The sequence below is a fragment of the Pteropus alecto genome, unplaced genomic scaffold, assembly GCF_000325575.1.
Source record: "Pteropus alecto unplaced genomic scaffold, ASM32557v1 scaffold113, whole genome shotgun sequence".
In the NCBI taxonomy this organism is placed as follows: Eukaryota; Metazoa; Chordata; class Mammalia; order Chiroptera; family Pteropodidae; genus Pteropus; species Pteropus alecto.
This window is the reverse complement of record NW_006433949.1, coordinates 5,982,010-5,996,940: the sequence shown is the minus strand read 5'-3', so window position 1 is coordinate 5,996,940 and position 14,931 is coordinate 5,982,010. Positions and strand designations below refer to the sequence as shown.

Here is a 14,931-nt window from a genome sequence, read left to right as displayed (position 1 = left end):
AGAAGGTAGGTGACCATCTGTCAGACTACATTAAACCAGAAAGAGATTTTCATTTTCAAAGTAGTTTCTTAGGGTTCTTGGTGCTTTCTCCTTGTGAAATAGTTACAGGAAATATATATTTAAAAAGGGAATCAAAGCAGAAACATACAGAAATCCAAGCAAAACTCACCACCTCCATCCTCTTTTGTACAAGATGGTCTACATTACCCTTGATAGATAGATAGATAGATAGATAGATATAGATAGATAAACCAGAGCTTTCTTTTCCGTTTATGTACTCCTAGGTTCATAAATAGAAAGACCAAAGAACAGTCTTTCCTGTTTAATTTTTTAGTCTAGCCAATGTTTCTCTCAAGAATGGTCTGCAAATTCTTTGCATCAGAATCACCAGAAAAGTTTGGTCAAATAAAGATTCCCAGTACCCATACCAGATTTACTAATTCAAATTGTCTGGTATTTCGGGCCCAGGAATCTACATTTAAAAAAATCAAACCAGGTAATTCTTATGTGCACCAAAGTTTGCGAGAATTGCCTTTTACCACACTGTACTTCAGCTCCCCCTTTCTTCACCAGAAAACAGGAGTTACTAGCTATTTGGGGAGTTAGTACTGGTACTAATGGTTGGCGAGATTCAGAGACATAACCGCTGAGATGCGAGGGGGTGGGCGGGCTCTCCCTAAGGTACGCTTATTCCTGGTGAATTCTATATTCATTTGAGAAGAATGAGAAAGGATTTCAGGTACTCAAAGACTGAGTAGCCTCCGGATTCCAGAGATCGTGCACAGCTCCTTAATATCAGGTTTCAGGACGCGTTCGGTTAATACTGTCTCCAGCCGGCCGCCGTCGGCCGTCTAGTGATGCAACGCAACGCACTGTGCGGCAGCTGTCACCTGTCAAGATGGCGGCCCCCAGGAGTTGCGCTCTATGGGGCTACTGCGGCCGTGGGTGGTCGCGGGTGATGCTGCGCTACCGGTTCCCCGGGCTTCGTAGCTCCTGGCCGGGAAGTCCGCTGGGTGCGCGGCTCTTGTCCCAAGAGAAGCGAGCAGCGGAAACGCACTTCGGGTTTGAGACTGTGTCGGAGGAGGAGAAGGGGGGCAAAGGTGAAAGAGGCGAGAGGGTGGATGGAGGGATTTGACTGTCTACGATCTAGTTTCTTCTGCCCAACTAAGGGTTGATTTAACGGCCCGTTAGCTCCGATGCTGTAGATTGTGCAGTCAATCCTCAAATCCAAGGAGTCCCCCCGGCGTGACCCTGCAGAGCTTAGACACCTCCTCTTTTTAAGCAGAGTAATTGTCACTAAATCCCATTAATTTAGCGTCTATAGCGTGACGGGCACCGTGCAGACGTTTTCAATGCTCATTTAAACTTCTTGATGGTAGGTATTATTATCCTCATGTTACACATAAGGAAACTTAGAGGTTAAGCAAGAACTTGCCCAATTTAACATAGCTAGTAAGTGGTGGAACCAGTATTCCAATCCATTTTGGTCTGACTACATAGCCCGCATTCTTAACCTCTTGCTAAAGGGACAAGTCATTTTTTATGGAGAGGAAGAAGGAAAGTATTTCTTTGTCTCAGCTTTCAAATTTGCCAAGTAGGAATAATAGTAACCATTTGTTCTTTATTTTTTTATTTTTGTTTATTTTTTTAGAGTTCTTGTGAGGATTAGATGTTTTCATACATTAAAATTAAACTATTTTGAACAATGCCGGACACTGTAATTGTTCAATAAATATTAGATATTATTGAGCAGTTTCTTTGAGTCCGGCACTGTGCCACAGTCATGGGAAAGGAAAAGAACTGTTGTAAAACTCCCAACTGTGCCATTTATAATGGGTAAGGTATTATGCCCATTTTTCAGATGGCTAAGGTGAGGCTCTAAGAGCTTCCTTCACTTAGCCTATGGTCACCCAGGAAATACAAGAAAGAGCCTGCAATGGAATTTCCAATCTTCTTAAAGACTACTACATTGTATTACCTCTCACCTCAACCTTACTAAATACATAGCTCTTCTGTAACTCTTTGAATATTGAATTTAAATTAACATTTGTTTCACTGTGAATCCCCAGAAAGCTAAGAGAGTGGCTCATTCATGTCTATATTTTCAGTGCCTGATGCATATTAAGAGTTTGATAACTGCTTGTCAAGTGAAATAAGTGGAGCCAAGTAAAACAGTAGTAAACTATTGAGAACCTGAAACCTTTTAAAATACTTTACATTAATTTCTATAAATATAATCCAGTGAGGTAGGACTATTAGCCTAGTTTTCTAGAGGAAGATACTGTTGAAACAGATATTAAGTCACTTGCCCAGATTCTGCTAGTAAATCACAGAGCTGGCATTTGAATCTAGATGGGCTGCTTCCAAAATAATGATGCATAATTTGTGTTTTGTGCTTTACAATATATAAAAAACATTTCACACAATGGCAAGCAGGAAGGATTTACCCCCTGAGCTAAACACGACTTGTGTATTTGAGACCCAAGAATGAAGTACAGGCAGTACTTCACAGTGATGCAGGATGGTAAAAATGACCACGCAAGTAACGGAAATTCATGCATGTCCGAACTACGCACAGCTAGGAGTGCTTATACAAAGTGTGTTGAGATTTAGTGTCCCTCAATCCCCTCAAAAGATGTTCAAAAGAAAAAAGCAAGCTTGGAGAATAGGCATTCAAGAGTAAAGTAAAGGAGGAGCTCTATGGTCCACTGATCAACAGAGGACAGTAATGTTTCGATCTATTGGGCACATTTCATCTGAGGGACTAAAAATCATCTTTTCATTACCTAATTCAGCCTTACTGCAACTTTAAAGTGTTTTGAATGGTAATTACCTTCTCTCTCCAGCTAGACCAGATTTCACATTCTGCCTTGATCCTATGGAGAAGATTCATGAAGACACTGCAGTGTGACTTAGCCTTGATTCACATCTTGCCATCCATCTGCCCACCAAACTGTCCCCGAGGTTTTTCTCAGTGTTGCAGGCAGAGAAGAGCTGAGGCCTTCCCGTCCATTAGAAAAATTCCACACACACACCATCCTCTAAGAAACAGAAACCTGTTTAGTACCAAGTATGTGCATGGAATGATTATGAGTTAGTGGTCCTAGATAAGATAACTAAGACAGTAGAAAATAGGCTGATTTCTGACATGAAGTAATATAAGTCTTTTCTAAAAGAGGTAATGTTAAGGCGTAGATTTGGGTGTCAAGCATTATGGCTTAGGTTCCCTTGCAAAGACAGGCAATTTCAGAGTGGGAAAAGGCTTCCTCTGCTTTCATTTAGGACTTTTCCAAGTTAATCTTGTCAATAGCACAATTGTATTGTATTTCTCTGTTGTCAGTCTATCAGGTGTTTGAAAGTGTGGCCAAGAAGTATGATGTGATGAATGACATGATGAGTTTTGGTATTCATCGTGTTTGGAAGGATTTGCTGCTCTGGAAGATGCGCCCATTTCCTGGGACCCAGCTGCTTGATGTTGCTGGAGGCACAGGTAATGTCCATGTCAGCATCCTTGGGTACCACTGAACATCTTTTGCAAATATTGGTTTCTCTTGTTGGAATGAGCTAAGCTCATCTACCATTATTCTAAAGATGATAGTTGAAAATCGATACACTTCTAAGAAAAGTTTATTCTTTTTAACTGAATGTCGATCAAAAGCACAGAATATCAGCTTTGGGCTTGTCACTTTTCTAAATTTCACAGGATTATAAAGTAAAAAGGCCATTTCACCAGGGACATTTCACCATCTAAGTGTTTTACCTTCTGTTTAACTTTTAACCCACTTTCCCTCTTTCTCTGGGTGGGGAGAATGCCTTTTATCTTATTATATAAGCTTTGTAGGCAGCCTTTTCTCTTAATACACTATCACCTCAAATATCAAAAGTTTAGTTGTTTATGCATGTTCGTTACTTTGTGAACACTAGGCATTTGGGGAGAAAAATAGGTTTCTAAAATGCATCTTGGTAATATTACATGGTTAATGAACATGTTAAGTTACGTTAGAATAAAGTATAATGACATAATATGATCATCTATACCAACAGAATAATATACAATAATCTCCATATTTGAAACATGTATATGGGCAACTTTGTTGGTGTTGTCCTCTCCCCAAATGGAAGCTCAGAAGGCAGTAGGATACCTTGTTCAGTGGAGGACAATTTAGCACAATCTATCAAAATCTAAAATGTTTATAATCTAGGATCCCACAATTCCTATTCTAGATATCGAGTCTAAAAAAAAAATTTGCACAAAGATAAAGCTGCAGGAGGGCTTCAATCAGAGCTGCCTACATCTCCAGTGTACCATAACCAGTAGTATTTCTACATGCTGACAACTTCCCATTTAGAAAATGTAATTAAGAGGTAATCCCATATATTTAAAAAAAAGACATTTTAAAAAGATATAGCTATAAATACACTCACTGTATCACTTTTAGTAGTAGTAAAAATTTAGAAATAACCTATTTATTCCTCAATAAAGAAATGGCTTTAAATTAAGATATATCCATTCTATGAAATATTATGAGGAAAACCTATAAATACTTAACAGAAAGTTCTCAAAGACATGAGGTGGGAAGAAAAAGAAAATGAGTTGTCTAACAATGTATATAATATGATACTCATTTGTGTTTTTCAATTGTTTCATTTGAGTACATATAAAAGTATTTAAATATATAGAAAGGTGGCTGGAGAACACCTAATTGGATGAAGAGACTGGAAAAACTTAAGGATATATTTCTTGCAAATAGTGTAAGGAAAACCAAGATAAGGAAACAGCATTATAAGAAAGGAAATGTGATCCTGAAAAGCATTGGGTTTGCCCAGTATTTACTTTGTCACAATAATGTAAACACTTGATTTTCAGCTTTTGGACTCAAACCATCAACAAAGCACAGAAGACTTAATTATAGCTATAGAACACAGAAAATGTTACTAGTCTTGACGGAGTAAAAGTACATATAAAAGAAAGTTGAAGGGAGTCAAGAGATACCATCTATAGTTGATAGAATAAGAAAGAAAATATTGATTAGTTTATTACTCTAGGTTATAAAAGTATCTATGAGGAAAGCTTATATGACTATATTGAGAAGACAGAGGTATGCACAGATAGGGTCAGGAAATCATTAAAAATTTGATAAGTAAAAAAATAGCTCTAACCAACAGAAGAAACAGCTAAAAGAGTTGGGAAAGATGGTCTCTGGGAAACCGAACTAGGAGTGGAGGTGGCGGGACAGGGAATTGTTACCTGTAACTATACCTTTATGTTATTTTCATATATCATTATTAGAAAAGGACTAGAAGGTTGCACACTAAGCCCATAACACTTGTTATGTCTGGAGAGGGTGTGGACAGAGAATGAGACTTTCATAGTTTATTCTTATGTTGAGATATTGAGTCTTTTATAGTAAAAATATGTCCATGTATTACTTATATAATTTTTTTTAAAAGTTTCTTTAAAAAATCTTAGAAATTAAAAACTTGCTGTTAAAAAAAAAAAAAAAAAAACAGTTCCTGTAGGGATGAGTACCTTTGTTGCCCCCTTTGGGTTTAGAAAATGCTGGGGTTTTGTTTTTTTTATGTTTGCATATTTCCTCCTGTTGGCTTCCCACAGGTGACATTGCATTCCGGTTCCTTAATTATGTTCAGGCACAGCATCGGGGAAAGCAGAAGAGGCAGGTAAGGGCCCAGCAAAATTTATCCTGGGAAGAAATTGCCCAAAAATACCAGAATGAAGAGGATTCCTTGGGTGGTTCCCACGTCATGGTCTGTGATATCAACAAGGAGATGCTAAAGATTGGAAAGCAGAAAGCTTGTGCTCAAGGATACAAAGCTGGTAAGTTCTATAGCAAGTAGACACAGAGGATATGTCTGTATGTTTTTAAAATAAGATGGAATATGGAAAATGTTGAAGTGCTTTATTTTCCATCTTTCAAAAACTTCTAGGTAGGCAAGAGTTGAAGGTAATTTGTGCGGGTGAATCCAGTTTGTATGGTTATGTACATTATTACACCAATCTAGGGAGTTAGATATCAGTCCTATGTAATGGTAGAGATGACCAAAGCCCAGAAGAGTAACACAACTTAAACGGCGATCTGAATTGGAGCTGAATCTTCAGATCTCAGCTCCTGGACTGAGACAGAAGTTTTGCTTGCAGTTCCCAGCAGGTCCCGGATGACCCCAATGTCCTGCTCTTGAGCCATTCCATTCCCCTATTAGTGCTAGGATGGTTTGATTGATGTGGAAGCCAAGCAGATACACTGCCCTTAAAGAAGGGACTTGATCTTCAGCCACAGGAGTGCAGTTAGCTGACAATCTCCAGTTCTTAGTGCCTTTAAACCCTGCCTCAGCTTTCCAGCCAGGCTCTTTCCTGATGGCTGAGCTCTAAAGCGCTCTTGGGGCCTGGACAGTTCCCAGGTAGGACTCCTTGTTCCTGTGCTCCCTGTCCATAGGCTGAGACTAGCATCAAGGTCTAACAGCTTTCCCCATGCTTCCTCTTCCTTTCATCTTTTCCTGGTTTCTGCCCCGCCACCTCCCCACCACAAAAAAAAAAAAAAAAAAACTTTTTTGCTAAAATGTTTATATTCTAGGATCCCACAATTCTAATTCTAGAGATTGAGTCTAAAAAAAACCCAAAAACTTATACAGAAAGGGTTCAATCAGAGCTGCCTACATCTTCAGTGTAGCATAACCAGTAGCATTTCTGCATGCTGACAACTTCTCATTTAGAAAATGTAATTAAAAGATAATCCCATATATTGAAAAAGATATTTAAAAAAGATATAGCTCTATCTCGGCATCAATTTTTCAGAAGGCCCAACTGATAAAGTCGAAGAAACCACCCGTAAACAGTACAGCAGGTCCTGAACTAATGCTTCTTTATTTGTCATTTTGTTATAATGTTGATGAGGGAAAAAAAAAATTCACAACAGGGCCACTGTCTGTGTGGAATTTGCAGGTTCTCCCCTTGTCTGCGTGGGTGGGTTTTCTCCAAGGACTCCAGTTCTCTCCCACATCCCAATGTTGTGCACATGAGGTGAATTGACATGTATAAATTGTCCCAATCTGAGTGAGTGTGGGTGTGATAGAAGGGTGTCCTGTCCAGGATTGGTCCCACCTTGCACCCTGAGCTGCCGGGAGAGGCTCCAGCTACCTGCAACCCTGACCTGGAGTAATCAGGTTAAAAAATCATTATCTGACTTGTTTTTATTAATCTTTCTTAAATGATGTATAGTTCACCTTTATTTTAATATTTCTTAAATGATGTATAGTTCACATTTATTTTAATTTTATTTTAATATTTAATATTTAACATTAGAAGTGTTTCGGGTCTTTATTTAGAAGTTCTGTGATGTTTTCGTGACCAAAAATATACCGTTGGAACTTAACTCTTATTTTATATCAATTAGCCTATGGTAAAATCGGTTTCGTTATACATGATTTCTCTTAAAATTGCAGTTTCCAAGAACCTATGGATGATGTTAAGTGAGGACTCACAGTATTTAAAACTTTTCTACACAGCGCTCTCAACAGCTGATACGAGAGTGCTTGCATATTTCCAGGAACTCACTGCAATCTCAGAATGGATTATTTGTGCCCTAGCTTAAAGATGTACTTTTTACATTTGGCTTTCTGGTTTTTTTTAATACTTCGAATTACTACTCCTCCCGCCCACCAAATATTTTCAAGTAGAAGTAATGATCCTGGCAGCTGCACCATGTTTACCCAGCTTTTCAGAGCTGCTGGACTGTTGTCTCCCATGCTGGCCAAGCTCTGCAGGCAGCCACTGTGAGCTGCAGTGGCAGTGGCGTACAACAAAGAAAACAGAGTCCCTCAGGTCAACATCAGCACTTCTCTTCTCCCCGTCCCCCACCAGGAGTGTCTGTGGTTATTTTAACTCAGTTCTTTCTCCTCCTCCTTCCCCCACCCCCAGAAGGAGCTGCCTATAGGAACCACAACTCACTTGGCCCCCAAAATGAAGGGTTCTTTTGTTAACCCTCAGCAGTGACCAGAAGGCAGACAGTCGCTGGTGTTTTTAGACAAAGGCACTATGTTTCCTTACTCCTACTGAAAACGTGTCCCTTCTCTCTGGTGCTCAGCCATATAAAATGGAGAACAAAGACAGAAATGATAGGCGACGTTCCATTTCTGGGATCAGCTCTTCTGTGGGATAACTACTTGCCCTTCGAGCTCCCCTAACTGCCGAGACAAAGCCACCTGCAAGGAATCCTTAAGTGCCGCCTAGTACAGTTGTCTTTATCTTTCCTCCTTGCTTTATCAGTCTCCACTAACAACACCTTTGTGTATATATATATATCATACAAAAATAATTGAAACTAAGTAGGAGTATCCTAGTAACTCTTTAATAAATGTATAAGTTAATATGTAAAGGCATTTTTATGTGTAGCACTGTTATATGGGGTTTTTTTTAATGTTTATATATAGCACTTCCTCCCCAAATGGAAGTTCTGAGAACAACAGAACTTGTTGCCTTGTATTCCAGAAGTGATATATTTGAGAGAAAATTTGGATTTCCAAATTCAAAATTCTGGAAAAATGTTATAAAGTAAATGTTACCCATAATCCCAACATCCAGAAATATTAAACTCTTCAATATTTTAATAAATTTCCTTCATATCTTTTTTCTAATCATTTCATTTTTGTAAAATTAAGAATATAAACAGTTTATATCCTGCCTTAATTCAGAATTGTATTATGAGATTTTTCCACATCATTAAAAATTCTTTAAAATCATTTTTATGATATTCTCCCATATGGATGTTTCATAAGTAATATCAGTCTACCTAACCAATAACCAATTGATCTGTAATTTTTTTAATGTTTTCACACACAGCACAATATTGTTAATCTTTATTTGTAAATTTTGGCATGCATTCATTAATTTTTTTTTTTACTGACTATATAACCTTGGACAAGTTAAACTTTCTAAATCTCAATCTATGAAATGGAGAAAATAATAACGATCTCATAATAGGAGGTACTATACGATAGCTGTTAAAAACACAGGCTCTGAGATAAAACTACTTGCATCTAAACCATCTGTGTGACCTTGGATAAACTACTTTAACCTCTGATACTCAACTTTGCTCACCTGAAACATGAAGATGATAGTAACAACTATCTCATGGAGATGGTCCGAGGATATGATAAGATGATGTATGTACAGTAGACCTCTCCTTATCCATGGGGAATACGTTCTAAGACCCCTAGTGGATACCTGTAACCTTTGATTATACTGAATCCTATATATACTATGGTTTTTGAAACATACCTATGATAAAGTTTTAATTTACAAATTAGGCACAGCAACACGTTGCTGTCAGTCGGAACCCATTTCTACTCATGTCTTCCACCCACAAATTTAATGCCTTTTCCATCTTAACTAAGCACTTATCATGCACTGTGGCTATAACTTTTGCAGTTTGAGGTACGACAGCAAAACTAGCATGAATTTCTTTTTCCTTATTCACAATTTCACGGATAGAAGATTTGTTCTTATTTTAGATCATAGCACCCTGGCATACTTTTTTTCCCTTTCCTTATTAAATGGAAGATGTTCACTTTCACTTAAAGGAAGAACTTTATGGCTTCTCTTTGGCATATCCAAATTGCCACACTACTCTTGTGCCCCAGGGCCATTATTAAGTAAAATAAGGATTATTTGAACACAAGCACTGCAATACCCCAGATGGCTACTAAGTGACTAACAGGTGCGGAGCACATATACTATGGAGGTGCTGGACAAAAGGATGATTCATGTCAGGGGCAGGACAGAGCAGAACAGAGTGAGACAGAGCAAGGTTTCATCCCATTACTCAGAAGGGTGTGAAGTTTAAAACTTGCAAATTGTTTATTTCTGGAATTTTCCACTTAATGTTTTTGGAGCACAGTTGGCCACAGATAACTGAAACCACAGAAAGCGAAACCTTGGATAAGGGGGCGCTAATTGAAAAAGGTAGCACAGACCCTGCCATCAAAGGACTCAGTAAGCAGTAGCTATGGTGATGTCATCAGTGTCCTAAAAATCAAAATAGCTGGGTATGCTTATTTTCAAGGTTCTTCTTAAATACTGCTAGTTTGTTTTACAGAAAGGTTGTTTTCATTTGCCTTCCACTATAGAATCTTCCTTGTATATCATATTATGTCTAATTTGCTGCAAATTGAATAATGTTAAAGCAGAATCAGGACCCTAGAGGACATAGCCATCCTGATGAGGGCTCCCTTGGGTGTTTTCTGAATTCACAACCACCAGACTTGGGGGTCTAGACACTTTGATTCTCTATGACGCCAATGGAACCAATATAGCAATGCAAAATTCTGTACTTAGAATTCTCCCAATGACCTTCTGAAATAGGTACCATTGTTAACTCCATTTCACAGATGAGAAAACTGAGGCAGAGTAGTTATTCAAGATTATACAGCTAATAAATGGTGAAGCTAGAAACCCAGGCAGTCTAAACCTCAGGATCTGGGCTCCTAACCACAGTGCACTATACAAAACACTTAGATGGGTAAAAATTGCTTGAGAGCAGACATAACTAAGCAAGCATCAGGATTTACTCGGTGCCTTGGGCAATGGACTTCCCCTCAACTTCAGGGATACCAGCTCCAAGTCCTCAGGATTGGAGAATACCCATGAAGACAGTGGCTAAGGAATCCAAGGGAGAAGACAGGTGTGTGCTGTTTCCTGACACCACTTTTCCTTTGGATGTTGCCGTTTCCCCTTAAGAACTGGATCTCTGAAGGCAGGGCGTCTCCTCCCATACATTCATGGCGTGTACCCCAGGCCTGGTGCCCCCGAGGCCTGGCACCCCCGGCACACTCAGGGGGCCTGGCACACCCGGGACCAGTCGTACCCGGGGCCTGGCGCACCCGGGGTATGGTCCATCGCTCCACCTGGGACGTGAACCCAGGACCTTTTGCATGTAAAGCAGATGTGCTAACCACTACTCTATGGAGCCACTCTCCTGACACCACTCCTGATACCAAATGTGTGGTGTTTGCCCAGCACCAAACAGTTCTCCCAGTTCTCCCATACCAACTAGGTGTCTAACAATTTGATTAAATTCTGACAGTTAACTACCCAGAGTTAGCATCAGATTCTACAAGTTCAAGGCTCAGCCCCACAGGACTGCCCCCACTTCAGAAGCTAGCTGCTAATGGGGTGTCCAGGCTGCCCACACTTTTGTTGGCTGACTACACATTCGGGGGTTCCTACAACCCCCTCCTCAGGTTTGGCAGTTTGCAGGGTGCAGAAGTGACAGCCACCCAGACTGAGATTAGAACTAATTTTCTCTTTCAGGACTTTCTTGGGTATTGGGAGATGCTGAAGAACTGCCCTTTGATGATGACAAGTTTGATGTTTACACCATTGCCTTTGGGATCCGGAATGTCACACACATTGATCGGGTACAAATGGCTGCATCCTCAGCTTGTGTGATTCTCAGGATATTAGTTCCCCTGGAGTAGCTCTACAGTGAATGAGGAAGGATGAAGAGATTTTTCTCTGGGCTCAGCTCTTGAGTAGAATGACAGTTTCAGGCTTAGGGACCTCAATCCTTTAAGTTGCCAGTATTCTCAGTCACAAAATTGATAAAGACCAAAACCATAGAGAAAGTCCCCATAGGAGCCTTTGTCGTTTGGGTTGGTATTTACATCTTTGATACTACCCGTCTTGCTCTGATATTTCATCTGTTTCCTCTCATTTGTGAAGCCTTGTGACCCCGTGAGTTTGCAGATCACAGGCATTTCCAAGGCTGACGCAGAAAAAGGCACTCATACACCATTTTGGCAGAGAGTAGCTAGTAAACTCATGGTTCCTCTGTAGAGAGAAGAGAATGTCCAGCTCTTAATCTAATGCAACTCTTTTTTGTTTCTACTTTAATATTCTGTCCAAAGCATTTGAAGACAACGTGCAAAGCACCAACCAGTTTTGTTTCTGTAACGTAGGCTCCAGTTGCCTGATTCTCCTGCTCTTGGTAGGACATCCTTTATGGTGCTTTTAGATTGGTTTTTATGACCCGTCCTGTGTCTACAGCCAGTCATTACTTCTTTTCATTAAAAAAATTTGGAATGGATTCAAAGTTTGAAACAAAAAAGAGTGTATCAGTGAAAGTCTTCCTCTCACCCTTGCGTCCCAACCATTCAGTTCCTCCTCTCCCTTCAGTCGCCAATTTCTTGTGTATCTTTATCTTTACAAAGATGTTTTGTATGTATTAAATGTATTTATTCTATTTTCATACAAATATTAACATATAGAACATTTTCTCATTACTTTTTTTTTTCCTCAAAAATATATCTTGGAGATTTTTTCTGTCAGTATATAAAGAACACTGGCCCTTTCTTTTATCATTTTTCAATAGCTGCATAGATTCCATTTGTATAGATGTTCCATAATTTTACCAGTCTCTCATTAATGGTTAAGATGCTTCTAATCTTGTGCTGCTCAAACAGTACTGCAACGAATAACCCATATACATGTCATTTCCACAGAAGCATTTCTGTAAGATAGATTCATTAAAGTAAAATTACTTGATCAAAGAGGACATCCATTGTGATTTTGATAATTCAAAAATTGCCCTCCATGGGGGTTATACCAAGGTGAGTCAGTTTAGATTACTCCAAGTAACCTCTTCATGGGCAGCAGAAGGCCTATAAAAGTTAGGATAGTTTAGGGTTATATCTGTTGTTATAGCTTCCCAACTGAGGATGAAAAAAAGAATCTGTGGGAAATAACTTAAATAATCCCCACAGAAGCTGAAGTGGTCTTGGCCTCATGGAATTGAATGAGGTCTGCTGAGGAGTGTGTTCTCTTATTCCTTTTCTTGCTCAGGCACTCCAGGAAGCCCATCGAGTCCTGAAACCAGGAGGACGGTTTCTCTGTCTGGAGTTTAGCCAAGTGAACAATCCCCTCGTATCCAGGTTGGCATTGTTAACGGGGCTGGATTCTTGCTGTCTAGCCAAGGGTTTCCCATCCCAAAATGGACAGAGAGTAGCCAGTAAGCTATAAGCATGAACCTCATAGTTCAGAGTCGCAGACTCCCCGAGGCTGTGACAGTGCCATCTAAGAGGTCAGCCAGTTCTGAATGACAACGCCTAGGCCAAAAAAGTCTCAAACCAGCCACTGGAGGGTCCAGTCGGTCCACAGATATTTTGGTCCACAAATAAAATATCAGACTCCTGGTATTTTAAGAAGTTGACTTAGATGTCCATAATTTAAAAATCAGGAAAGTTTCATAAAAATCTGAATTTCAGCTTCACTTGAGAAATCAGATATATGGCAACACACTGAGTAAGCCATATTCCCACATGGCAATGGTCAGAGTTGAGTAGTAACTGCCCCTTCTCCATTTTTATAGTACTTCCAAACTGTACCTGTCACCACATCCTCAATACTCCTTACTGATCTTATACCTGGCCCACTTCACTTATTTTAGGTTCTTGCTTGACCCCTATATTTAAGCATTTGTTTATGATCCAAGGCTTAGATCTTCTTGCTTCTTGTCAAGGGGCATGTTCCAATCTTAATCTTTTCCCCTTTTGTTTAGGCTTTATGATCTCTATAGCTTCCAGGTCATTCCTGTCCTGGGAGAGGTCATCGCAGGAAACTGGAAATCCTATCAATACCTCGTTGAGAGTATCCGACAGTTCCCATCTCAGGTACAAAACTTCTGTGGCTTACGACAAATACCCTAAAGGTGAAATCCGAAGATTGCTATATCTTCCTTTGTGTTGTAGGAGGAGTTCAAGGAGATGATAGAAGATGCAGGTTTCCAGAAAGTGACTTATGAGAGTCTAACATCAGGCATCGTGGCCATTCATTCTGGCTTCAAACTATAACTCCTTCACCATCCTGGACCGTGAACCCATCACATCCTGTCAAATGCCTGCAACTGAAGTATAATCAGGCTAGTGAGACCAGCAACAGAACATCTCCTCTCAAGGATATGTGCCTTGTTCAGGTGTGGCCAGTCTCAAAGTGGAAGAAACAAATTCCTGTCACTTTACTGGAGCTTTCAGTAAGAGTTGCTTTAGGCCTTCTCCCCATGGCATTGTGTCAGTATCTTTTGCTCAATTTTCCTTCTAATTTTTCTCAGCTGTGCAATGTGTGGTTAAGGTAAAACCAGCACTAAAACTCAGTTTTGAAGTGTTTGTAGTTTCTCTGCTGGTGCTGCCTTCTAGGGGGATAATGATTCATTTGAAGCTAATGATGATTTGAACCAGAAAACTTCCTAACTGTAGCCGAGTCAACCTTTCAGCCTAGGACTGGTTGAGAGCCAAAAACCAGGCCCAAGTCAGAGGGCTAATGATCATGACTATAATTATGTACTGAACCACTAAATGAGTTTACAATTTGTACAATGTTTTTTTTTTTCTTGAGGGGGTATGGGAAATATATTTGTCACGTATCCTATGCTCTTTTACCAAAAGCCACTTTTGTGTCCTCAGTGCCTGTCGTGAAAACAACTCAATTCCTTGTCAAAAGAATAAACGTTGAGACTGATAGTGTGCCATCTGTAATTGAAAAATTAAAAAATAGAAAAAAAATGTAACAGCAAACTCCTGCTTCCATGTCTTACATGGGGAGCTTCTTTGTCAGAATACGTTTGAAGGGTTTTATAGCCAAAAAAAGTTTGATAACTTTATCTAGCCTAACTCCCTCCAGTACTCAGGGGCAGAGGAGGGCAGAGCTCTCATATCTCTAATACAGTCACTGATGTTTAAATGAGGCCATATTTTGAGTGTGGATAAAGCTTAAGGTTTTGTGGGGTCTTGCTAAGAAATTGCATAAATCAACCTGTGAGTTGGCTGGGAGTTTAATTGTAAATAACTTAGTTCAGGGCTATCTGAAAAGGCTTCAGATATGCTGCTTCTTGGCCCAGTAGACAGTAAGGGTCATTTATTCACCTC

The 14,931-nt window shown here is 39.6% G+C and overlaps 1 protein-coding gene across 1 annotated transcript; it reads left to right on the top strand.

Annotated features, from left to right (window-relative positions):
- Nucleotides 1-860: 860 nt before the first annotated feature.
- COQ5 (coenzyme Q5, methyltransferase) lies at nucleotides 861-14,580 on the top strand. Its single transcript, XM_006908615.3, has 7 exons — nucleotides 861-1,100; nucleotides 3,341-3,490; nucleotides 5,615-5,836; nucleotides 11,324-11,430; nucleotides 12,854-12,942; nucleotides 13,569-13,680; nucleotides 13,759-14,580. The coding sequence occupies exons 1-7, from the start codon at nucleotides 899-901 to the stop codon at nucleotides 13,858-13,860; spliced, it is 984 nt and encodes a 327-aa protein (XP_006908677.1). The 5' UTR covers nucleotides 861-898; the 3' UTR covers nucleotides 13,861-14,580.
- Nucleotides 14,581-14,931: the final 351 nt, after the last annotated feature.